This window comes from Mya arenaria, chromosome 14 (assembly GCF_026914265.1).
Source record: "Mya arenaria isolate MELC-2E11 chromosome 14, ASM2691426v1".
NCBI classification, from domain to species: Eukaryota; Metazoa; Mollusca; class Bivalvia; order Myida; family Myidae; genus Mya; species Mya arenaria.
In genome coordinates this window covers 50717715-50744523 of record NC_069135.1, presented here as the reverse complement: position 1 = coordinate 50744523, position 26809 = coordinate 50717715, and the positions used below count along the sequence as shown (strand labels likewise).

The 26809-nt window shown below is 37.2% G+C and overlaps 1 protein-coding gene and 1 long non-coding RNA gene across 3 annotated transcripts; one reads left to right on the top strand and one right to left on the bottom strand.

The window, feature by feature from the left end:
• Window positions 1–10301: 10301 nt before the first annotated feature.
• On the bottom strand, window positions 10302–25859 carry LOC128218322 (uncharacterized). The gene is made up of 2 exons (XM_052925974.1): window positions 25417–25859; window positions 10302–12197 (listed from the first exon to the last, which is right to left on the bottom strand). The coding sequence occupies exons 1-2, from the start codon at window positions 25749–25751 to the stop codon at window positions 10811–10813; spliced, it is 1722 nt and encodes a 573-aa protein (XP_052781934.1). The 5' UTR covers window positions 25752–25859; the 3' UTR covers window positions 10302–10810.
• On the top strand, window positions 13234–15431 carry LOC128218333 (uncharacterized). Of its 2 annotated transcripts, none has more exons than XR_008258351.1 (4): window positions 13234–13333; window positions 14145–14257; window positions 14481–14539; window positions 14902–15431. It is a non-coding gene; the product is annotated as an uncharacterized LOC128218333 (long non-coding RNA). The 2 variants fall into 2 exon arrangements; XR_008258352.1 differs by lacking the exon at window positions 13234–13333 and adding an exon at window positions 13448–13494.
• Window positions 25860–26809: the final 950 nt, after the last annotated feature.

Below are 26809 nucleotides of genomic sequence, written 5' to 3'. Positions count from 1 at the left end.
GATCATGGTCATTATCATGATCATGATCATCATCATCATCATCATCATTTACTTTTTGTTATTTTTACCATTTCTCTTGTACAAAGTATTGGATCGTTGTTTATGAAACAAATCAATACACGTAACTCAAATCAACAAGCCACATATTTCCGATATCATTTCAATATCATAATATATCCAAAACATATCTATACATCTTTTCTGAAATAAAGTGTGGCAAATCATAAGGAGCGTTAAAACAAAAATACCAAAAGCTCAAACCCTTCAGCAAATATTTGCCCAAATATCGTCTTTGAAGACCACTCTTTTCAATTGTGTTAGTAACGCGATTGAAAATTAATTACGGCTGTGGTGTTGGTTGATTGACATTATCTCGTGAAGTCATCAATGTATCCTTAAGATGTTAACATATCCTCATTACTTTTTAACGTCCCGGTGGCCGTTAGGACTAAACGCATGTACTTTACTTTGTTCTTGACTTTACCGGCGTGGGTTCGAACCCCACTAAAGCCAAAATTATTTTTAATGCTATAATTGTATTTTTTTCTGCAATTTCGATATCATAGAGTCAAATAATGATAAAATAAGTGTTTCCTGATGCATTAACAATAAAAGTAATTTTTGGTAAAAAAGACATGAGCGAGTCACTTTAAAGTGGCACTCAGTAAAACAGAATGTCCTAGCCAGAGCGTTAATAAAGCTAACAGAAATATACCTGAAGTACTTGAAATCAATCTTATCTTGCATGCAAATTGCTCATATGGAAATGTATTTATTGGTGTCTGAAGTTAATGTTAAATGTCGCTGTCTGTTGGTAAACATACACAATAGGTGTACTTTAAGTATTTGCTGGCTGATTTCTAATACGTTAAAAAAAATAACAACCGACAACACATCATATATTAAGTTATGTACAATTTGTATATTTGCTATTTTGTTTCAATTTTAATGGATGTTAACGCCATATTTTGCAATCTTTGAAGGGCCTAATAAAAAACATTTTAAATTATTTTTGGTAAAAAAATAATTCTGGACACAAAACCCTTTCAAGTGATATCAATATAATATGACGTCACCAGGCAACTGTAGTTCACATCTGCTTGGGCCGAATACCTTATTAATGTTGTCTTATAAACCCGTTGGCTCGATAGCCCAGGGACCGGACGAAATAATTCGAGTCTCGCAAATATCGAGCCAAGCAGTAAAAGAAAATCGGTTCACAACGTTCAGCCAACGAGGAAATCGAGCTAAGCGATATCGAGCCAACGGATTTCGACGTCTGGATGATTTATAAAATATTTCCTGCGAATGGTATAAACCATTTATATATACCAAGAAGAGCGAGTGCGAGTTTGGCCCTTTAAACATAATGTAGTTAAAGGACACGTTTCATTAGTGGATCCAATCCAAGGGTGGCGCCCCCGGCACCCCCCCCCCCCCCTTAAATCGCAAAAGTTTACTTTTTTATTTAAATATATGAAAAAAAAGAGTAAAAACGTACGCCCAAAATGCACCATTTCGGACTATAAGAAAGAATTTTCTTTGGGGATTGCCCCCCTCCCTCAACAATTTAAACAAAATGCATTTTGGTTCAGAGGGAGGGCGCAATTCAAATGGTAACGCCCCCTAAGTCACGCCACCTGTACTCGTCCCTGCATTTTACTTCATCAAATGTCTGACGCTTCTCATAACTCAAAATATTCGAAGACTCTAATGAGTTTTATAACATCCAAGAATGGAAATAGTGACAATGCTTGACAATGTTTGTACCTGCATTTCAGAGGTTAATGGAGACCGCATTGAAACTGTATAATTGTTATATTTTATACTTTCATTTTACAATTTAATAACATCTTGAGCAATATAATAATCCTATATTTTGCTATTGTATATACGACCTTTAATATTTTGAATGTTTCTTTTAATAATAAAATATGTTAAAACCATATCTCGAGCTGATTTAATGCCTTTTACACTGGTGTTGACTTTAAAGCCGCACTCTCACAGATACACTGTTTTTGAACTGTTTATTTTTTTACCTTGGAATGAGCAAGTTTTTGCATAATTATCTGTACACCTGTGATATGAGACTGTTGACAAAAGATGTGATCGCAGTTTTCATATGTACACTCAAAACTTAATGTTTAATGGCTACAAAAGTTACTTACGCTTTAAGAAAAATGATTTTTTGCATAAAAAACAGTAAATACGAAAACATCAGATCTTTTGGCAGCAGTTATATATCACTGGTTTCCGGACATTAACGCAGACATTGACTGTTTCTAAGACAAACAATAATCAAAGCGCGAGGCGCTGAAAGACTATCTGCGGGCAAATATGTGAGAGTTGCAAATTTTATTTGAACTATGGGAATGTGTGAAGGGCACATAGATAAAAGTGAAAAATGTGCCGACAGCGCTTGTGCCAACACTGGGCGAAGAAACAAACATATCTATATCTTTATGGCGTCTTGTGTCATTTTGTTTTTGTAAATGTCACTTCAATCGTCGTAATCCCGTATCCCCATGTATTTAGTGTTACAATGCATGCCCCATTTCAAGCGTTTCTAAAGGTTTTTCGTTGCTTTGATTAGATAACATACGATCGGAAAATACAATACATCATATATTTATCATTTCCGTTTATTAACATACACGTTTTGTTTAGGGAAAATCATTTTTTACAGACAACTTTAGCAATAATTCCATTCAAAATACACAGCTTATCACGTCAGTCGACGTATCCCCATGTTTTTGAAGTTACAGTAAATGCTCTTTTCAATCGCGTCTAAAGGTTTTTCTGTGTTTTGATTAGATAGCATACGTTAGACAAGTTTTATGAACTTACACGTTTTTATTCTTTAAGGATAATGATTCTATTTTACGAGCAACTTTAGCAATAATACCTTTTAAAATGTAGAACTTATCAGATGGTCGTTTTCCCCGCGGTGAGGACAAACATGTGGTCAGTTAATGTATAACGTCATTACCGCAACATTGAGTCATTACCGAAACAGTGTTTTTTTATTATTTACCTTCAGAAATGAAAACTGTTTTAAACTTATTATATTAGCAAACACGTTATTCATATGAAAAGACGATTATAACTGAACGATCAAATAACATATGTTCAGCAAATCATTAATATCGACTACTTTCATAGATCAAATTTGTTTGTTTCTGAGTAATCGCAATTGAGTTAATTATCAAAGCATGTTTATGACACTATTGGACATATTCGTCATTGCGTACAAGAAATTATGTTCATTAGCTTCATAACAGTAAGAAAAAATGGACATTTTACTTTAAAATCTGGGAATATTTCGTACTTTGAAATATGTTGCGATAATGACATTTTGTCCGGCCGTCATATATTTTCCATCTCCATTTTAGCCCTAATGGTCAAAAGTGTGCTCTGCAACAAATACTTCAATATTCAGAATAGTTAATGGAAGCAAACTTTCTTTCTTTTAGTGTGGAATTTTATTTCTTTAAATTTGTAAGTAAAAATTGATAAATTACTTAAAATATAGAATTACCCATCATGATGTATAAAATATATTTAGAATACCGGTCAGTTAATGTAGTTGAATCTATTTTTAGATTAGCGGAACTTGTCTGTTTTATGAATGAGAATATGATTGTGCTTTTTAAAGTTTATTGATAAATTTAATGTTATTAATGTTTTATGTAAGTACCTGTGTAGAAATAGTACTAGTGCTGTTACGAATGCTTCGTACTCTTTGGATGTTAAACAGGTTTAAACCGAACTACTTTACTTCACCAAACGTATGCATGACGCACTGTCGTATCAGGGCATGTGTGCTTATATAAATTGAAAGCCTAATGTCTAAAACTATGCCAAGAATACACCGGAACAAAGCTTTTATGCACAAAAATGAAACATCTCATTAGAAATATAAACGCCTAAAATCATAGAATGAATAATATCTTGTTATTGTGTTGCAGGTAAATTACAATGTATAGTATTTGAAGCATTTGCAATGCTAAACCTGAGATACAACTATTTTAAACTTAGACAATTATTTTTGTTTCTTATCTCATAAAAGTCAATTAAAAAGCACCATTACAAATAAGCGTGCTTCAGGGTCACGTCAGGTTATAATAACAAATCCTGCAGGCGATGGGACACTTGCGGTCGGTAATCATTTCTGAAACATCATGGGCTAAACTCTGAGTGAATATCAATACGTTTTCTTCCTACCAGAGCCTCCTATTTTGACCCTCATTAATCTGATAAATATAACGATCTAAAAATAGTTGTATTCTGCTAAAAATAAAACGCCGGGATACATAATTACAGCGCGGAAATAGCCGAACAAGCAAAACTCATACACGGACTGCAACTCAACCAATCTATTTTTATGGTTCCGACGTCATTCTGCTAAACATAGAGCGCATTGAGACAAAAAAAATGGGTTAAAGCGACATGGATAGAAGTAGTTCTTTGGAGTTTGTGGTCTTAAGACTACCTCCGCGCATGCGCAGATAGTCTAAAAACAGTTGTCAAACGGTAACTCTGTGAGAGTGCAGCTTTGATTAAACTATATTAGTATTACATACATGTGTAAACGATTTGGTATGTACATTCGAGCCAAACACTGAGATTGTTATTGTTAATTTTTGCTTTACAAAGCCTTGAATTGTTAAGTAATGCAAAATTTAATACTTCATTCCTTAGTGTTGTTGTGAATGTCTCGATATTAACCAGCACGCATGTGCGGAACGCTGAATAAACCACTAAATAAGAACAATTAATGACTTATTGGACATTCATTCGGCGTTGTTTCTTAGTCAGAGGCTTTCTAAGTTATTGAATCGGGAACTGTTCGGCGATCCTGTTCACGGACATATGAGCGTAAACACTAAGACATAGTATAAACGGGTTTATCTTTTATATACAGACTTCGTATGCCAGTATGACTTTCAACCTTCTTCAGTAATACTTTACATTTGAAATAAATCACTATAACTGGTCCCTTGCCATACTTATAGGGACCAGTAATTGTGACTCGACATTCATTAGCTTGAAAAAAAAAATCATTTGCAAAGAAATACACCATCCAGGGCATAGGTGGCAATATCGATCAGGGATGTGGTATTTTACAAGTGATAGAATATAATCTTATAGTGTCCACTTCCATGGCAAATATATAAATCTTTAGTAATTAACATGACGCGAAAGAGAGCTTTGTTCCGGCTGGTCAGTTGTCGAGTTGTTTGTAAGAGGTGGTCTAAGTAACCCTTTCGATTATACAACCATGTGATATTTTGGGTGTGTATGTACGCTTATTTATACTCGCACTCGCGCAAGGCACATTCGGCGATTGCTCCGATAAGATTGTTAGTCATTTTACGTGATTGGAACATAGTGCACAGACTGAATGTAACCCTGGTTAGAGCTACCCTAGTTCTTTAAAGTTGCTAGTGTATAGCACTATCACACGGGACCCTCATTTAACGTGCCTCTCGGGGGACGATTAGAATTTACAATGGTCCCGCGGGAAATCGAACCTCTGACCCCTGGATTGACAGTCAAGTGTGTTACACTAGACCACGGATCCGCAAAATGTGCTTTTTTATTGACGAAGTATCCTTTCATTGGCCATTTGACATTCGGAGCTCCTCGGCCATTTTCTCGAAAACAACCTCGGATGTATATGGACGGTTTACATACTCAGAAATCGGTATGTTTAGGTCCGCTGCAAGTAGATCGCGTAGTAATTTAATTTAGCAGTTAAACTTCTTAATGACTTAATTCTTGGGAATCTTAACTATGTTTGCAATAAAATACTTCATTGGCAATCAATTTAAACTAAGATCAATAAATACAAGTTAAAACACTACATTTAATAAATGATCAAATTAAAAAAAAATCACGAACTACTTCCACTCATGTACCGGCATACATCCGAGTTGTTTTTCGAGAAAAATATCCGAGGAGTTCTGAATGGTTCATTTAAATGTTAGAACGACAATCAGCGTCGTATTAAGGGAATGTTTATTTTAAGGCAGGGGCGTACCTAGGCAGACTACAGTACGCCCGGACACGTACAACACACTCTACGTACCCCCCCCCCCTCCCCCCAAAAAGGCATCTTGAATGAAACTCAAAAAGTCTCCGTGAAATCCAATATAAATTAATTGCTTGATTTTCATTCATTTTTTTAACTGGGGGCGAGCGAGGTGAGTATATGTTTGTGCGCTTTCTTATTGCATTAAAGGGACGGATCGATACGCAAAAACAGACCCTAGTTCAACATTTGTATTTGAGTCAATAAATTGTAAGGGGAGGCGGAAAAAAGAGGGGACTGGCGGGGATGAATATCTAGCAATCAATTAATAGTCGCCTTAACTGGTTAAAGTTTATTTTAATTTAGCTGATTGTTGACGACCAGAAAGCTTGAAAATGGTTCTTTGATAACTGTATTCTTAAGTACTAATGAGAGATGTTCACACTTCAATGAGTCTCTCAAGTTATAAGGGCATACAATTCAACATGCTTCCAGGGGCGTAGCTAGCCCTCTTTTCATGTGAATTCATAATTGTGCTATGGGATTCCGGGGGCATTACCCCTCGGAAAAAATGAAAACCATGGTGCAATCTGGTGCATTTTGGGAGTTCTGAGGTGCTTTATTTAGTACTGGAAACTGGGCAGTTATAGGATTACTGAGTCAAGTAATTATACCGAAACTTTGGCTGATTTATTTTTTAATATTTTTGTCAGAATCATGTGGATTCAGCCGCGTACTCGCGTATAGGCAGCTACGCGCTTGGCTTCAGGTAAGCCCATGATAAGTGAACGAGTGCTTAATTCCATCTTTGCTTATTTAGAATATGCATTTTCTTTTAGACTTCGCATGCACGGAGCCGAAGCACCGATACATGACGCAGTTTTACTTTAGCAGACAACCCGTGCACGTGAACGATTCTCTTGTTCTTGTACTCACAAACCGGTTCCTACCGAATGAGCCTGATCAACACGACCTTGCGTGTGACGTCAATCTTGTGATGTCACAAGACCGAAAGCTCATGGTGCACTTTCTGAAAATGATGATTATTTATCCTTTACACTTTTGTTTGACCATGGTCCATAATATCCTAGTGCTAACTGTATATATGTTTTTATTATATGCTTTACGGTGTTTTTTAGGGATTAATCAGTGAGTTTAAAACATTCGAAATGCATATTTTTCACGGTTATAAAATTTTATCCCCCTGTCAGGTTCAAATCGAACGTCAGCTAGGCAAGGGCAACGACGCCATTTCCGAAATGAAGTTACGTGAGCATACAATTGGCGTGTTTTTTTTCAAAAAAAAAAGTAATTAAATGACTTCTAACTTCATTTCTAGGCATTTAATAAAATAAAATTGTTTGTTATACACAATTTAATGTTAACTCTAAATGCCCGCAAACTAAGTGAGTTTACTTTGAAATTAAACTTTTCAATTCCTAAATAACAGTTTGTTTTTAACTGCGGAAAGTAGTTGAATAAATGGGAATGAACGGTCCCGTACACCTTGAATCTACGGGCGTGGCTGGACCCGTACACTAAACGTGTACGGACCCCGTACGCGAATACGTATGCGGAACACCACATGAACGGACTTTTGTACATCCACCCACCAGTAACCGTAAATATATGGAGTTATCAACATCTTAAATATTTTAACATACTTCTGCAGAAAAACATATCTTAACCGTAACCAATTTTTGGCCATATTTTTTATATATATATACACACATATATATATATATATAGAGAGAGAGAGACGTAGCATGTATGAGATGGATAAAGGGACCCCGTACATGTATATACAGAACCTTTACACGTTAGAACCCGTACACGTGACATGTAAGGGACTGATATACGGACCCTGTACATGCAACGTGTGCGGGATGGATATACGGAACCAGTACATGCAACGTGTTTGTGTCTGATATACGGACCCCGTACATGCAACGTGTGCGGGATGGATATACGGACCCCGTACATGCAACGTGTGCGGGATGGATATACGGACCCCGTACATGCAACGGGTAGGTGTCTGATATACGGACCCCGTACATGCAACGTGCACGGGACTGATATACGGACCCCGTACATGCAACGTGTGCGGGATGGATATACGGAACCCGTCCAGGCAACGTTTATTGGATGGACATACGGAACCCGTACATGCAAGGTATACGAGATGAGAAAACGAACCCCGTACATGTATTTGGTGGATATACGGACCGCATATACGCAACGTGTATTTGGTGGATATACGGACCGCATATACGCAACGTGTATTTGGTGGATATACGGACCCCGTACACGCAACGTGTATTTGGTGGATATACGGACCGCATATACGCAACGTGTATTTGGTGGATAAACTGACCGCGTACACGCAACGTGTATTTGGTGGATATACGAACCGCGTACACGCAACGTGTATTTGGTGGATATACGAACCGCATACACGCAACGTGTATTTGGTGGATATACGGACCCCGTACACGCAACGTGTATTTGGTGGATAAACTGACCGCGTACACGCAACGTGTATTTGGTGGATATACGGACCGCATATACGCAACGTGTATTTGGTGGATAAACTGACCGCGTACAAGCAACGTGTATTTGGTGGATAAACTGACGGGACTGATATACGGACCCCGTACATGCAACGTGTGCGGGATGGATATACGGAACCCGTCCAGGCAACATTTATTGGATGGACATACGGAACCCGTACATGCAAGGTATACGAGATGGGAAAACGAACCCCGTACATGTATTTGGTGGATATACGGACCGCATATACGCAACGTGTATTTGGTGGATATACGGACCGCATATACGCAACGTGTATTTGGTGGATATACGGACCCCGTACACGCAACGTGTATTTGGTGGATATACGGACCGCATATACGCAACGTGTATTTGGTGGATAAACTGACCGCGTACACGCAACGTGTATTTGGTGGATATACGAACCGCGTACACGCAACGTGTATTTGGTGGATATACGAACCGCATACACGCAACGTGTATTTGGTGGATATACGGACCCCGTACACGCAACGTGTATTTGGTGGATAAACTGACCGCGTACACGCAACGTGTATTTGGTGAATATACGGACCGCATATACGCAACGTGTATTTGGTGGATAAACTGACCGCGTACACGCAACGTGTATTTGGTGGATATACGGACCCCGTACACGCAACGTGTATTTGGTGGATATACGGACCGCATATACGCAACGTGTTTTTGGTGGATAAACTGACCGCGTACACGCAACGTGTATTTGGTGGATATACGAACCGCATACACGCAACGTGTATTTGGTGGATATACGGACCGCGTACACGCAACGTGTATTTGGTGGATATACGGACCGCGTACACGCAACGTGTATTTGGTGGATATACGGACCGCATATACGCAACGTGTATTTGGTGGATAAACTGACCGCGTACACGCAACGTGTATTTGGTGGATAAACTGACCGCGTACACGCAACGTGTATTTGGTGGATATACGGATCGCATAGACGCAACGTGTATTTGGAGGATAAACTGACCGCGTACACGCAACGTGTATTTGGTGGATATACGAACCGCGTACACGCAACGTGTATTTGGTGGATATACGAACCGCATACACGCAACGTGTATTTGGTGGATATACGGACCCCGTACACGCAACGTGTATTTGGTGGATAAACTGACCGCGTACACGCAACGTGTATTTGGTGGATATACGGCCCCCGTACACGCAACGTGTATTAGGTGGATAAACTGACCGCGTACACGCAACGTGTATTTGGTGGATAAACGGACCGCGTACACGCAACGTGTATTTGGTGGATATACGGACCGCGTACACGCAACGTGTATTTGGTGGATATACGAACGTACACGCGAAGTGTATTTGGTGGATATGCGGACCGCGTACACGCGACGTGTATTTGGTGGGTATGCGGACCGCGTACACGCAACGTGTATTTGGTGGGTATGCGGACCGCGTACACGCAACGTGTATTTGGTGGGTATGCGGACCGCGTACACGCAACGTGTATTTGGTGGGTATGCGGACCGCGTACACGCAACGTGTATTTGGTGGTTATACGTGTACAAAAATATGATTTGTTTACAGATTATTTGCGACGTTTTTGTGCTTTTTAGTGGCCACGTAGCTATTATCTAATGAGTTTAACATAATTCTGCTTATAATATAAAAGCAAAATGTTTTTGAATCAATCTTTATTGTGTGCCTATAATTAAAAACAAAATTAAATATAATCAAGGTATATGTTGTTGTTGTTTTTACTTTATAGCAACTCTGCATAATTGTTACGCCTAGGTTCATCGAGGTGTCCAGTGAAAATAGTTAACATGTAACTGGCTCTCTTGTAGTAGTAAAAGTAGTGAAGCTTTTTATATTCACATGACAATTCGGGCCGTATAATAGATTACAAATTTCAACACTAAATAAAGAATAAATCATATATTTATAACCACACACAACAAATTGAATATACGGGAATAACACTATACAATAAACAATCATTAAGTTGAATAACATGTGCACGATAAACATTATAACTATGAAGCTAAAAGCAAATAAAATACGTCAAATATAAAGGTACATGTACGTTTAAGCAAATATGATTCTTGTATTATATACATGTACATTTTCCATCAGTACTTATATTTACGAGAAAGGTTAAAGTAAAAATCAATCAGTTATAATAATTGTATTTTTGCCACTTGTAATTGGATCTATTATTTATCGTACATTAAGGACGAGGAGCGTGTCTTTCCAACCGCCGACAACCAGAGAGGAAGAACGACTGCTGAAATACAAAGCCTTAGGTCCGTTCACTCCATCTTGTTTCCTTGCCAGTGTGGCCAACTGCGTCTTCCCGTCCTTGTCAACCTGCAGTACTGTATCGGTTTTAAGGCAGCAGACGAACACGTGTCCAGCAGTTGTCACGTGTACTCCGTAAGGTCCCCTTAGGTCAGGATCAGTGAATGTGACCAGCTTGTTGCCGAGGTTGTCCAGGGTGATAAGTTGATTGTTTGAGAGGTTTGTGATGTAGATAGTCTTCCCGTCGTTACTGATGGCAATTTTCCTCACCGTGTAATCAGCGGACTCGTCCTCGTACATCTTCTTTATCAGCTTCCCCGTCATCGTATAGACGTACAACGCTGTGCCTGATGAAATGTAAAGGTTGTTCCCGTGATGAGCTGCGCCGTAACATCTATGGGTGAAACTTAACTTTCTCGTAGTCACAAGTTTCCCTTTTGTAATGTTAATGAAATGAAGTTCACGTCTAACATCATTGTTGTTGTTGTTAACACAAACGGCAACCTCATTCCCACCAATGTGGCAGACGTCAAATGGAAACTTGGGAACATCACAGTGGTCGACAACCCTGTACTCCTGGTCCAGGAGTTTAACTTTCATGTGGTTGTAGTCTGTAATAACACACTCTCCACCAGGTAGCTCACATATCCCTTCAATAATACATGTATCTGTATCTGAACTCATATTTACGTTGTACTCCTTGTAACCTTCTGTAGCAAATACATGATCTCGGGGGAATAGCGATGTACATGGTTGTGCACCAAAAACATTCGATTCATTTAACTCTCCAAATGTCTTCACCGAGGACCAATTATCTTCTATTCCATTATGTTTACGAAAAGTTAAATCGTATTTGACAACATTTGACATGTTTTGCAGTATTTCGTTTGCTTGTTTGATTATTCCTTCACATTTTCTGAACCCAATGTATAAGGGTGGTTCGCCTGATGAGTCTTTGCTTTGTATGTCATCTATGATGTTCTTTAATTCGTCGTCCATCTGTGTGCAGGATTCCATATCTTTCTTAATGGACAGTTCCTGTGCAGCCACCAGACCGTCTAATTCTTGAACGGTTGTTTTCTCCATCTTGTCAAGAATGTCGTTGATTTTTCTACGGATTACTTTGATTTCATCAACAATGGCTGTTCGAGTCTTCCTCAGTGAGGAACTATTTTTCTTTCTGTCGTTTTTCATATCTTCTATCTGCAGCCTAAGAACAGCTACCCGTTGAGGTAGTTGACGAAACTCGGGATCTTTGCGGATGCCCTTTGCAACGTCTGGAATGTGCTGTATTGCTGAACATTGTCTGCAATAAAAGAAGGAAAAATATATGTATTTTTATAAAGACACTTTCTTTTAACAATCTTCTATAATCATATCAATTTAAATACTCATATTTCGTGGTAATCGTCTTCGTCGTCGTCGTCACACAAACATACACAGTCAGACATGCAGGCAGGCAGGCAGGCAGACAGACAGACACACACACACACAAACAGACACACTGATATACAGAAAGAAACCCACACAGACAAACAGACAGACATTCATACAGACAGACCGACACAAAGAAAGACTGACACGCAGACATACATAAACACAGGCTGGCAGGCAGGCAGGCAGGCAGGCAGGCAGGCAGACAGACATACTGACAGACACATAAACAAACCGACAGACTGAAAGACACACAGACAGACACTCACTCACAGACAGACGAACACAAAGTCAGACATACACACAGTTAGGCAGGCAGGAAGACAGACACACACAGATACACATATAGAAAGACACACATTCAAACACAGACAGACACACACACAGACAGACGGACAGTCAGTCAGACACACACACACACACACACACAGACACGCCGTTGAGACAGAAGGGAACACTGACAAACACATATACACAGACAGATCCACACATAGACAGACGGACACACATACAAACATAAACACAGACAGGCAGGCGGGCAGACAGACAGACAGACAGAAAGGCACACAGACAGAAATTCACACCTGCCAAAATATACCAGCCAATATTTCCACTTTTCATTCCTACACGAGAGTCAACTACAGCTACACATTAACCCCTAACTGACCGATAATCTTACGTCAAATTATCATGACATCATGTTTTGGGAATTGCTGTTGTTTGGGTCAAGATTTGGTAGAATGTATTAAATTTTGCCAAGAAAAGCATGAAGAAGTATCGAGTGTTATACATAATTATTGACAAGTTAAACTTAATACAAACTGTTGATGAAAATGGTATGCTAACAACCTTTTTATTTGGATTGCAAATGTTACCTTTATTGCATTATATATGAATCTGGTCGTGCACCTGCTTTATCGTTAATTTTGCTCGTAAACCTACGACCAGTAAGAGGCACTCGTTAACTTAACGATCAAGATGGCGGATGAAGATTTTCGCCATATCAAAGTATACTTTTACTTTTTATCAACATTTGAGAGTTTAATATTGCGTGTAGCATGTTCGCTGGTGTGGAATTTATAAACTATGTCTAAAAATAGCTGAAAACAGTACGACAATGTTCTATTTTCCCCGTTCTGTCAAAAAAAAGGATTTTAACTGTAGGAGATGTAAGCTTTTTGTTATATTTAGTAAATGTGCTGATATTGTGTACATCTAAAACATTGAATATGATGTAGAATTTGATTTGGTTCCATTGCTGTTTTATATGTTATGTAAAACATTTTCTTGAAATTCTTCTATTTCGGATGGTTTTTAATTCGGATAAATAAATGTCTGTACATATTTTGTTGTAATATTACCGGTCTTTGTGGCATGTAGTCAGTGAATTATTAAACAGTGTTACCATTTTATCATGTCATGATATAACATTATTATTTTTCTTATTTTTGCACATCTTAAACTAGCTAAAGAACTTCAACGAACACGTTATATATTACCTTTTTGGTTGTAAACATCAAAAAAATATATATCAACATTAAAGTTATGGAAGCCAGAACTAATCTAAAACTGATGCTAAATATATATAAATATACTGTACAGTAATGTAAACAACACTGTCACAACAAATAAGTTGATTATTGACTACTTTAATACCAATTACCATGAACACTTTTAGGTGATAACGTAATCATTTTAGTTCACCTTTACTTGTAATTGAAACTTGTTTTAGTAAGGTATCCTATGGTTTATGTAGAACTCTGTAGTATAGTACATATGTGAGTTTTCAACTGACAAAGGTTAAATCTTGTCTTTTCAGTCATACCATTTGATGCCAAGTGTACAATAAAAACTGAAATGAAAATTGACAGCAGAAGTGTCATGGTCTTGGTGGAAAATGCTGTGCTCTTCATTGACCTCTGTTTAATAATGGTATGGAAAAGGGAATTAAATTCTAATGTTGGTTTTATGAATAATATAAGAGGTATATTCAACATATGAACACATAAGGACTAATGTAGAAACTGAACTGCAAAACCATATTATATATCTGCAGTTAATGTACAGGCTATGTACAAATGCTTATTGATATAATATGTTTTCATTTATTTAGTTTTTTTGCTTGTTAAATATTTGTTTTAGTTAATTATTTCAGGCTCATGATAAAAAAACTACCAGGAATGCTTCAAGATGGCAATGGAGGGCAGTGTAAAAGTAGGTAGGAAATGATAAAATGCAATAGGATATAAACAAATTTTATGAATAATACAATAAGATGATGTTGGGCATCTTACTTTGAGCAGTTAACTGGTATAACATAATTGTTATTTAACTTATATGAACATTAAACAAGAAATAAAATGTGACCAGAATGGTGTTTACATGTTTTCTTAAATACCCCACTTATTTCTTTTTTCAAAAGACAATAATTATCATAAAATATGCATACTATTTCAGTTGAAAAATGGGAATGTAAATTATGTGTTACTTGTAGTTTAACCATTAAAAGGCGTTTTCATAAATGTATTATATTGTGCTGTATTAAACAATATTTTATAACTTTTTGTCTTTTTCAGGACACTGAGAAATCACAATGTTTCAAACATCTAGAATATGCCCAGAGTCAGTCTTCAAGATACTCACCTTAAAAGTTCCAGTGTGATTTAGGAGACTTTGTCAGAACAGTACATTATACCTACATACACTGGAGATACCAGACCCAACAGATAACTACAGATATATTTAAACAGAACCTGAAATTAATTGCATATCCCAATACAACATAATACTTTAAACGGTTAAAAAGGCAGTGAGGCATTTGTGTGTAATCTTCATTTAATATTTGAAATTTCTTTTTCCTTTTTTTTTGATTTTGCATTTAAAAGCCATTAGCATTAGATTTTTCAAAAATATATGTATTTTTATACAGTTTCAACTGTGATGTATATCGAGTTGTACATGTTTCCTCTAAGGATTAAAACACTTTTGAATTATATAGGAAAATTGAAATGATACATTTATTCAAACTTATGATAAAATATAAAACACACACTACCATTGTTGATCATGTAAACCTTCATACTATCTTTTATAGAAATTATGTGAATCTTTTGATATTTCTAAATACATTTTTTTTTTTACTTTTACTGGCTCATGTTTAAACACAGAATGCTATATAAAGTGTATACTCCAGTGTATATCATAACATGATTGAAATAGATAATAGATAATATTTGCATGAAACTCTGAACACTTAACCACTATGGCAATCTGCACCAGTTAAGATACTTTTTGTTGAATAATGTGTTTTGATGAGACGAGCTTGTAAAATAGCTGTATTTCTTTTAGTCATTTTGTGAATACCTGAATTATCCTCGGGATCTATCTCAGTCATACAGATCCCAAGTACCGGTTAGGGCAATGTGTCATGTACCGCATCAGGGGAATCGGGTCAGCAGTGCAGAGAATTGGGCATTAAAATGTTGCTATTGGTTCGCCACGTCCAGGATCGGGTGTTAACTTAGGGTTTTTACCTTGACTCCGACAATGGACCGCGAGCTATGGGGCGGAATACGCGGGGGAATATGACCCCTGTGGGTGATTGCATGGTTCTATGGGTTTATATAATCTGAGGTGAGATATCTGAGTTTCACACCTGTAGGTAGTGGTTAAGACACATGTTAGGGGATTACTTATATTCCTACGACTCTACCGGCTGGGTTGAACTTGAACTTATCGGATTTTCTGGTAACACCAGGAGGCCGACCAAGGGAATTGGAGGTGGCTAAACCCTAATAGGAATTCGTAAGAGTACGCACGAAGGGGGAGATTTGACGTGATTCATAATGCCAAGATGGTTGAACCTGAATCATGCAGCCCCGGGGGCGAAAGTTAGGAAGGCCCAAGTTAGATAAACCGTGGGGGTAAAGTTTGATGGTCCTCTAATTGGAAAGTATTTGAAGTCTGGGAGGCGGGTAGCTAGGTTTGTTTGTGCAAATAATGCCAATTTGTCGGTCAAATGGTTAGCTCAGAGAGTCAGAGAGGTAGAAATGCTTCCTCTGGTAGTAACTTCGAGAGGGGTGGGGCACGTTCGGGGGTCCGTCCTTTTGGAAAAGGGATGGGTGCTTTATCTGTCGTACAAGAGTAGAGATTTCATTTTTGCCGAGGCTGAACAGTCTCCGGGCCCAAAATAAAGTTCAGAGAATTCTCCCAGGTAACGTTTGGCCAAACAGGCTGTTTCTGTGTCTGATCCACGCCTGGTACAGGTTCAACCATTCATTGTCATGGTATCTCTAACTGAAAATGGGGCAAATATGAAGGTTAAGGTGCCTAATTCAGAGGATGATGTAGTCACACCGCCGGTGGGGTCTGCAGAGTCCGCACTCTTAGAGGGGGGGGGGGGGGGGCAATGAGGGTCATTTTTGGTGGTAGATTTGCCTGGGGGAAGTTTCCCAAAGACGGGTAATAATTCAAATTGGGGGGCGGGTAATAATTCAAATTGGGGGGCGGGGTGAGACTAGTTCTTGTCTCCCTCGGTTGGCAAAAGCAACTCAAGTGCCATATCTGTGGTTGCATATTGTTTTTAATTATAAATTATTTAAGTGGCCATTCCTCAACTACCGATTATTCTAACAATGCATTTAGGTCCTCTCGAACATATAGAAAATATACAAACATAATCTATACATGTACAATGAACATGAACATTTTCAATAATTTAAAATGCGAACATTTGGTAGGCAGCAGAGATTATTGTTGAATTATAACCTACATTTTCAGTCTTTGATTAGTACCAAGACTAGTCGTTATTAAGATTTGTAGTTTAACAATTTTACAGAAATGACATTTAATTTGGTTCCCCGCCTTCTCAAATTGGGTCTAAGACATTTACAACATATAAGATACAATCTCAAAGATCAAGCTGGGCGGAGAAAGCGAAACAGGTTATATAGCCCTTTATTCATGTGGATTCATATAATTATGCAAGGGGGGGGGGTCCAGGGACATGCCCCCTCGGATTATTTTGAAAACCATGGTGCAGTCTTGTGCATTCTTGGCGTTCTGAGTTGCTTTACTTAGGACTAGAAAATGGACGGTTTTAGAATCATGTAGTCAAGTACGCATACTGCAATTTTGGCTGTTTTTTTGTCAGAATCATGTGTATTCAGCCGCGTACTCGCGTATAGGCAGCTACGCGCCTTTTAGCTATAAGATATTTTAAACATGTTGGGTAAAATCTTGAAACTTAGTACGACTAGCTCGCCTCGCCCGTTCCAACTTTCCTTATTTTTTTACCTAATTTGTTTGTTTACTTAACACTTACACTGTGCTGGTTTTCCATTTTTCCTCAATCTATCCCAATTCAGGGCAGTATTGCTTGTCCTTGTGAGCACTTGAAAAGACTAGGAGTGATAACGTGAAAACAATGGACGAAAAAGATTTCGTTTGATAAAATTCACATTAGTTTGGCTTTGTGTAATATAATATAAGCCAAGTCATCGGATGATTCATTTAATAGCATTATTTCTTGCTTGTTCTGACAGACAAGCTTTTGGTTTAAAGGAACTCGTTTATATTCGTCGAGTCAGGCATCGAAACAAATCATTTTGTTAAAATGTAAATAAAACGTTTGTTACAATGATAAACACATTATTCGGAACACCCCGGTCATTTTCCATCGAAAACAACCTAGGTTACATGCCGGTACATCAGTAAAAGTAGTTAGTATTTTTTTAGATAATAGTATTAATCATTTATAGTAGTTTAAATCCTAGTTTGAAATGCTTGCCAGTGATGTGTATTGTTGCATACATAATTGAGATTCCTAAGAGTAAAGTCACAAAGTTGAATTGCTAAATTAAAATTACTACGCGATCTACTTGCAGCGTAGTAAAATGTAAAGGTTTTTGACATCGTAAACCGTCCAAATACATCCGAGGTTGTTTTCGATGAAAATTGGCCGAGGTGCTCCGAATGCATCAAACGTGATAAACAGTGCTCTGCTGTAAATACTAATTGAATCACGTTACAGAAAAAAGTTATGTTGGACCGAAATATGTTAATAACCTCTGAAAATATATTTGTTTTAAACTTATTAAACCTATTAAAATTGAATTGTCTTATGTTTGAATTTAGAATATTTTGCTCAAACGGGTATCTGCGAGTTGCTGTTTGGTGGTTGTACATAAAAGTTAGTAATACGACTAAATTTCAACAGTAAAACAATATATGAGTGAGTGCCTTTAAAAAAGAAAAAAAACTGTCTTACAAAAAATTAGGGATAAAAGAATCGAGAGGTTAGTTGTGTTATGCGAACTCTGTCTTATGTTCCATTATGTTCAGTTCGTTGTATGGTTTGTGTTATTTTCCTTATTGCAACAGAACATGCAGAACGAATATTTGTAACATAGAACAATGTTAGCACTGAATACATTTATAACAAAAAATAGCTTTTCAAACGTTTATCATACTTACGCATCACATTGCGGATACTATATCGTAAGACATTTAGGCACCCAATTCTGAAGATCATTGTCAGAAAACGTTAACGAGCTGGCGTATTTTTGTCGACCATAGAAACATTAATAATAGACCATAGAAAAAAGACCATAGAAAAAATAATTTTAATTAAAAGACCATTGAAACATTAATAATGCACATAAACAGACCGCCTCGCTGTGAATTTAAAGCCTTTAATAGAGAGATATAGTTTTCATTAAAGACATTTAAAATCATTGGTATACCATCAATTGTCTTACTATTTCAATTAGCAATGTATTCAAAACAGAACGTAACTTATAAATCATTAAGGATCTAATACCATTTTCAAACTGTACCGAATACCGGCTTTTAACAGCGCTGGTAATGGCTGAATATATGGTTCATTTTAATTGGTCATTCGGAGCTGCTCGGCCATTTTTTCAAAAACAACCTCGGATGTATGCCGGTACATCTGTTGAAGTAGTCCGTATTTTTTTAATAAAAGCATTAATTAAATATAGTGTTTAAGAGTTGTATTCATTGCTCTCAGTTTAAATTGATTGCCAGTGAAATGTATTATTGCGAACATAATTACGATTCCCAAGAGTTAAGTCATAAATTTTAACTACTAAATAAGATTACTGCGCGATCTATTTGCAGCGGACTTAAACGTACCACTTTTTAAGTATGTAAACCGTCCATATACATCCGAGGTTGTTTTTGAAAAAATGGCCGAGGAGTTCCGAATGTTTAATTGGTCAGTTAACGTGATGTTCCGGAAAATATAGCATTCGGAATTCCTCGGCCATTTTATCGAAAACAACCTCGGATGTATGCCGGTACATCTGTTGAAGTAATTCGTAATTTTTTGAATAATATCATTAATTAAATGTAGTGTTTAAGAGTTGTATTTATTGATCTCAGTTTAAATTGATTGCCAGTGAAGTGTTCTATTGCAAACATAATAAAGATTCCCAAGAGTTAAGTCATAAAGTTTAACTGCTAAATAAGATTACTACGCGATCTATTTGCAGCGGACTTAAACGTACCACTTTTTGAGTATGTAAACCGTCCAAATACATCCGAGGTTGTTTTTGAAAAAAATGGCCGAATAACTATCGGTGCACCAGTATTTGTCATTTGACTGGTAGATTCTATCATATGTCATGGATGAAATCATACAATGTGTACAGTGGGTACAAAAGTATAACATTTATGTGCGACCAGTAAAGTTGGGACTTTAGTACCCTTTAGGACTGTTTAGTAATATTCAGGGGCGGTTCCAGCATATGAAACTAGAGAGCCAGTGTCGTTTAATGTAAATCTTTCAACTCTATATATTTTCACCTCAACATTCATCCCTTAATTGAACCGCGTTTCGGCAATAGCGATTACCATCCGATGAAAGCAACATCTTCGGATATGCTCGGATCGCGTATAAATATACATGTACATTGGAAATGGTTAATCTCGTTAAAGATGTTAATATTGTATCAGATTGATTGTCAGATCGTTTGACGCGGCCTGGGTTTGGACTTTCCTGGGATGAACCAGTACTGGGTACACAATTTTCCTAGTACTACCCTTGAAATGACAAGCTCTAGGCAAGGGAGCTTCAGGTACCATATTTTAACTTTCAGCTTGGCGCGGCTGGGGTTTGAACCCTCGACCTTTGGCACCCGAAGCGTACGCTCTACCACTGAGCTTTCGAGGTGGTAGTGACTATGCCGGTGGTGTGTAAGCTTATTTATACTAGCACTCGTCCCATTCGGCGAGTGTTCCGAAAAGATTGTTACTGTAGTCATATACGTTTTAGAGCATAGTACACAGACAGATTATTACCCTGGTTAGAGCTACCCTGGTTCTTTAACGTGCATCAGTGTATAGCACCGTCATTATTTGAAATAAAAAAAAAATGATTTTTTTAAGTTTGACTTTTCATTTAAAAGCCATTAGCATTAGATTTTCCAAATATATATTTTTTATACAGTTTCAACTGTGATGTATATCCAGTTGTACATGTTTCCTCTAAGGATTTAAACACTTTTGAATTATATAGGAAAATTTAAATGACACATTTATTCAAACTTATGATAATATATATAAACACACACTACCATGGTTGATCATGTAAACCTTCATACTATCTTATTATAGAAATTAAGTGAATCTTTTGATACTTCTGGATACATTTATTTTTACTTTGACTGGCTCATGTATAAACACAGAATGCTACATAAAGTGTATACTCCAGTGTATATCATAACATGATTGAAATAGATTATAGATACTATTTGCATGAAACTCTGAACACTTAACCACTATGGCAATCTGCACAAGTTATTAAGATACTTTTTGTTGAATAATGTGTTTTGATGAGACGAGCTTGTAAAATAGCTGTATTTCTTTTAGTCATTTTGTGTATTTGAAACATGTCTGCAAATGTAGATTTTATCATGTATTTTGAATGGATCTGAAATGCTGTTTATTTAACTGTTATTACAACGATTGACACAATAAAGATATATTTATGAATTGTCTTCATACAAAGAATCCAACCAGTCAAAATTATATTTTCGAACTGTTTCCCAATACAATAAGTCTCAGTCACTGTTTTGGTGCATAAACGTATGAACTTTACTCGTTATCTGAACTAAGGCCGGTTGTTGATGATTGGAATCAGTAATCATCATCATCATCATCATCATCATCATCATCATAATCATCATAATCATCCACCACACATACACAACCACCACCACCACCAACTTAACCACCTTCATCATCATCCAAATCAATCATCAGCAACATCTACGCACCATCATCTCGTCATGGTCATTGTCGTCATCGTCACATCATAATTAGTATCATTGCCGTCGTCGCATCATCATTATTATTATCATCATCTTCTTAGTCGTCGTCGTCGCATTATCATTATAATAATCATAATATTCGTCTTCGTCGTCGCCGCATTATCACTATCGTCGTCATCGCATCACCATTATTATGATTATAGTGTCGTTGTCGCATTATAATTATTGAATCATCATTGTCGTTGTCGTCGCATCTTCGTGACTATCATCATCAGCACCATGCTGCACGTTTGCATTTACTTTACAGAACATTCATAATACGCATACTATAATATTTTACTTATCAAAGTAAAATCACCAGCCTGAAAAAACAACGTATTTTGTTGTTGTCCAATTTTCATTATAATTAGACAAATTTTAAAGGGAACGTCGATCTGAACCCGCCACTGCCTCCATCACAAAAAATCACGAATGATGATGTACTTAAGATACAATTGTAACATAAATAGCAGATGGTTAATCAGAATAGAGACCACGAGTTTGTATCATTTGTGTCAATCATTATAAAAAGGAGAGTTACATTAATTGATTCCCTTCAAGAGATTATCAGTATTATTATTATTATTATTATTATTATTATTATTATTATTATTAATAAAAAAGACAGGTGCTCATCAGGTTAATATGACGTAACGTCATTTCACTTCAGACTGGGTCACTCGCTTTAACGCTGTGCTTTATCGTTATTTTTTACGTACGACCGGAGAGTTTACGAGACGTTTCTGAAACGCCTTTATGATTATCGTTAAGTTGGTCGTTATTATGATCGTAAATTTACGATAATGGCATATCGTAAAATCTATCTGAAACGCACCCCTGGTCGTTTAATAGGTCGAATTGTATTACGTATTAAGGGGAATGCTTTACTAAGCGTATAGATATTGATTTTACAATGGCATATTAATTGATTTCGCATTTTATAAAAAAAATCACACTTTTAATTATTCATTTTATACGCTTTGTTTTTCACTGTATTTTTATTAAGTTCAGTTGAACCCCATTGCCTCGAACTCCTAGGGACCGGCGAATATACCTCGAGCCTCGGAAAATTCGAACCAAGCGGTTCTTTCCTTCAGTATAATGAAACGAGTCGGCATACCATCCAGATCGGGCCAACGAGAAATTCGAGCCAAACGAGTTCGAGCCAACGGGGTTCGACAGTATACGTTTACACTATATGTATAATACAATCGAAACTTGAAAATACATCAAATTGGTGAAACTGAACCTCCGAATGTTAAATTTACTTCAATTGTGTTTACATCATCGTGAACACTTTATGTTGCATTGTTATTGCACTTTCGTCAAAAAAAGATTTGTTTTGCAAATGTTTCAATAAAAAAAATGCTTTGTTTTGTGTGCATCTTGCATCGCCTTCATACCGTGACCGATATAAGAACATATTTGTTTACCCCCATCACCCTCAGAAATCTTAGTAATACAGCTGGTAATGCTGCGTCATTTTATGCTTATACTACCACTACTGCTAGTGCTATTGCCAGCGCCAAAACACCACCTCCACCACCACCATAGCCACCACCAGCACCACCACCACCATATTAGGTCAACATGTTCGATCATTTAATATAGTGCTCTCAATACTTAGTAATACAGCTGGTATTGCTGCGGCTTTTGCTGTTAATACTACCACTAATGCTACTGCTACTGCTATTGCCACTGTCACCGCCAGTGCCAAAACACCACCTCCAACACCACCACAGCCACCACCACCACCACCACCAGTACCTCCACCGATGTGATGATGTTGCAGCCCCTGAAACAACTGTCGCTGCTGCAGATACGGTTGTTGTTGTTGCCACGGCACCAACTACTAATACAACTACAAACTATCCAATACCTAATACTACTGATGCTAATCTTGCGATAAATAACTATATGCAGTTGTGGACGAAGGGGCTACGTTTTTTGTCTCAATGCAAGACCCTTCATTTATGTATTTATAATGATGAAGGTATGAAGAAAAAAACAACATTATTTACGCATATTTTTGACATTCACAGAAAAACGTCTCCCCGAATCATTTTTCATCGTGTACAGGAGTCAAAATATTAGTTTAAACATATTTATTTTACAACGATTGTGTAAAAAAGTTATTTTCAACATTATATTAATTACACTCGTTAACACAATTTCACGCGAGAGTGGGGTCTTGTGTTGTGATGGGAACCAGAGAACCCGGATAAAACCCACTTGTCCGGCTTCGTGACCACAAACCAAATTCACATGCGAACAAGCCGGGAATCCAGCCCGGGTCGCCTAGGTGAGAAGCGAGTGCGCTAACCAATGCGCTAACCGGACAACTAACCCGGTAGTCAATAAAGTTTTGCACCAGTCAATTGTAACTACGCCCAAACTCCCCCACCCCCAAGGTCCCCGGGGAATAGCGGGGACTTTGACTTTCAGTCCAGCCAACTACGAGTAAAATCCCTGCCCTGCGGGGATGTACTGCTGGTATAATCCCCGCCAAATGCACCCGCACCCCAGGGATTCTAGGTAATGACTATTCCCCGGTATACCGCCGGACCTTGGGGTGGGGGTGGGGGTTGTCGCGTGGTTACAATTGACTGGTTCATTTGGCTCGTAAAGAATTATGACTGGGTCGTGATTGGGTTAAAATATATCCTTACGAAGGCCAAATTCTAATAGCCCCTTAAACAACAATACCGGAATCAAGTTGTTAAATTAATCGACACAATCAAAGCTAATGGCGCTACTAGTATTAATACATTTAGATGTTGCGAGTTCAAGAAATATAATAATTAATTAGTTACACTTGTACTTGATGTTTTCAATCTTTAAACATAACTCAAGGGTGTGGTTTAGAGAGTTAAATACTTTTGCCCAGGAGATTATAAACACTATCAAAGATTTAATTCTTAGCTTAGTTATAGTTCAGAAAATCATGTCTTTATTCAGTAAAAATCTATTGTTGAAATATTTCTATTAATTTTGACAAGTATCAAAATAAACAAATTGAGATTAAGCGTTAAACCTAAGAAACATAGACTTTTCCAAAAACTGACCAAAATAAGAACTCCCATGCAATTAATGCTGGACGTAATGGCAATTAAATTTCGATGATTTAGCTGTTGTTTGCAATTTACTAATAACATTTGACTGGAGAATCGCAAAACCACTGACTGGAATATTCTGTATACACACAGACAAACACAGACAGACAGACACACACACACACACGCACGCACACACACACACACACACACACACACACACACACACACACACACACACACAGAAATACACATAAACAGAAAAAAAACTGTAATATTCTGCATACACACAAACAAACAGATGGACACACAATCAGACATAAGAAACGAGAATCTTTATTTACAGTCGGGTATGTGTTAACAAGAAATGTTAGCTCAATGAGCTATTTTCCGACGAACACTCAGGTAAACACTCAGACAGACGGACGGACGGACGGACGGACGCACGGACAGACAGACAGACAGACAGACACACAGACAGACACACAGACAAGTTCAAGAAATATGCTATAAAGCAAGTCTTAGTTGACAATATTGACTAATAAAATTAGAGCATAGTTTTATAGTACACATATGTAAAGTACAATTGTTAATGGTTGTATTAACCAGAAACAAGGTTAAGCATGGATCAAAATATTTATTGATCGGTCTTAATACTGTGCTTGTGTTATTTTACTTTAAAATCGTCTTTGAAATAATATTATACCTATGATCCATGGCAACGCACACGTGACAACACAGCTGGTCATGGTCACCACAGACCAGCTTGAGCGCCTCCCCGGGGTGCCTCTCGCATCTCTCAAGGACGTCCACCATCCCTGGTGCTGCTGCCCATTTCGTCATGTCCGTCCGGTCGAGCACCGAGTGTCTCTTGAATAGCTTGTAGTGAACTGGGACACAGTTTACGCAGTAATATTTCGTACACTGATTACAGAAATATTGAGCTTCCGTGTTTAATCCATCTTCTTCGCATGGGGAACAGACGAAATCGTGGATGAAATCACAGCCCCTCTGAATGGAGGATTCAAAATTTGAAGCCATAGTCCTGTCACATTTAGGGTTTTACTTATAAATGTCCTTTCCCTGGCCTACACTTCCAACAAGGAAGTTAAATAAACAACTTATCGTCTCAAATCTGTACAAACAAAAACATAAATATCTCAATTCTATACGAACGTAAAACGTTTGTCGTAAACAATTTCGACACTATTTTCTTCACTAATTGTATCCTTTAAATAATATTTTTGATATAAAACAAGAGTATAGGAAGTAATTGAACATATTTCATGAGAGAAATCAACCTTACAATGATTGTTTATAACTTTACGTTTGTATCTAGAAGTTCAAAGTCAGTGTTTTTTGTTTGCATAGATCTGAGACGTCAATATTTAATAAACCACTCTTATATATATGTAAATTTTATACAAACGTTAATTTTTTGTGAATTCACGTTGGATGGACTGAGATGATTTTCATAGCGATGGTATTCACGTTTCTTTAGACTGCAATACATGTCCTCAGAATGTTATTTACGTTTGTATAAACAGTTCTCAAAAGGCATGTAGTCGAGAGAAACGGCCAAAACCTTTATAGATTGTCCAAGATACATAGTTTAATGTTTAATTTAGATCATGACCTCTTATCACTCTAAGGCATTTTCAAGAGAGTATGTTATGTCATACTAATGTACACATTAATTTTGGTAAGGATGGCACTGTTGTAAAGTTTTTGTGTCTTATAATATTGATTTAAGCAATCAAATTGTTTTATAATAAATACACTTTCATTTTATATGCCTTAAACGAAAGTAATAATACTTTGCGGCAAACGGTCCACTTTATGATAATTGTGTTTGCATGTAATCGAAGAGTATCGTTTGTATAGATTTTAACTATGACGACTTATCTCTCGCCTACATGATAGGTCATGTGACTGATTTTTGGGTACAGACTAAAACGCAGACAACATGGATAAATATGTATATAGTAACGCATACAACAAATGCAAAGAAGGGTTTCAACTTTGCATACAATATACACTAAGAAGGTGTTACGAAACGCTAACAATATAGAATCAGAGCAAACTATTGAATTTTAAGT

Excerpts from the sequence above, each read along its gene's own strand:
- LOC128218322 (XM_052925974.1), bottom strand. The coding sequence starts at position 25,751 with ATGGCTTCAAATTTTGAATCCTCCATTCAGAGGGGCTGTGATTTCATC. Across the intron at positions 12,198-25,416 it reads TGCGTTGCCATGGATCATAG|ACAATGTTCAGCAATACAGC; the intron begins GTATAATATTAT and ends CTTTTATTGCAG.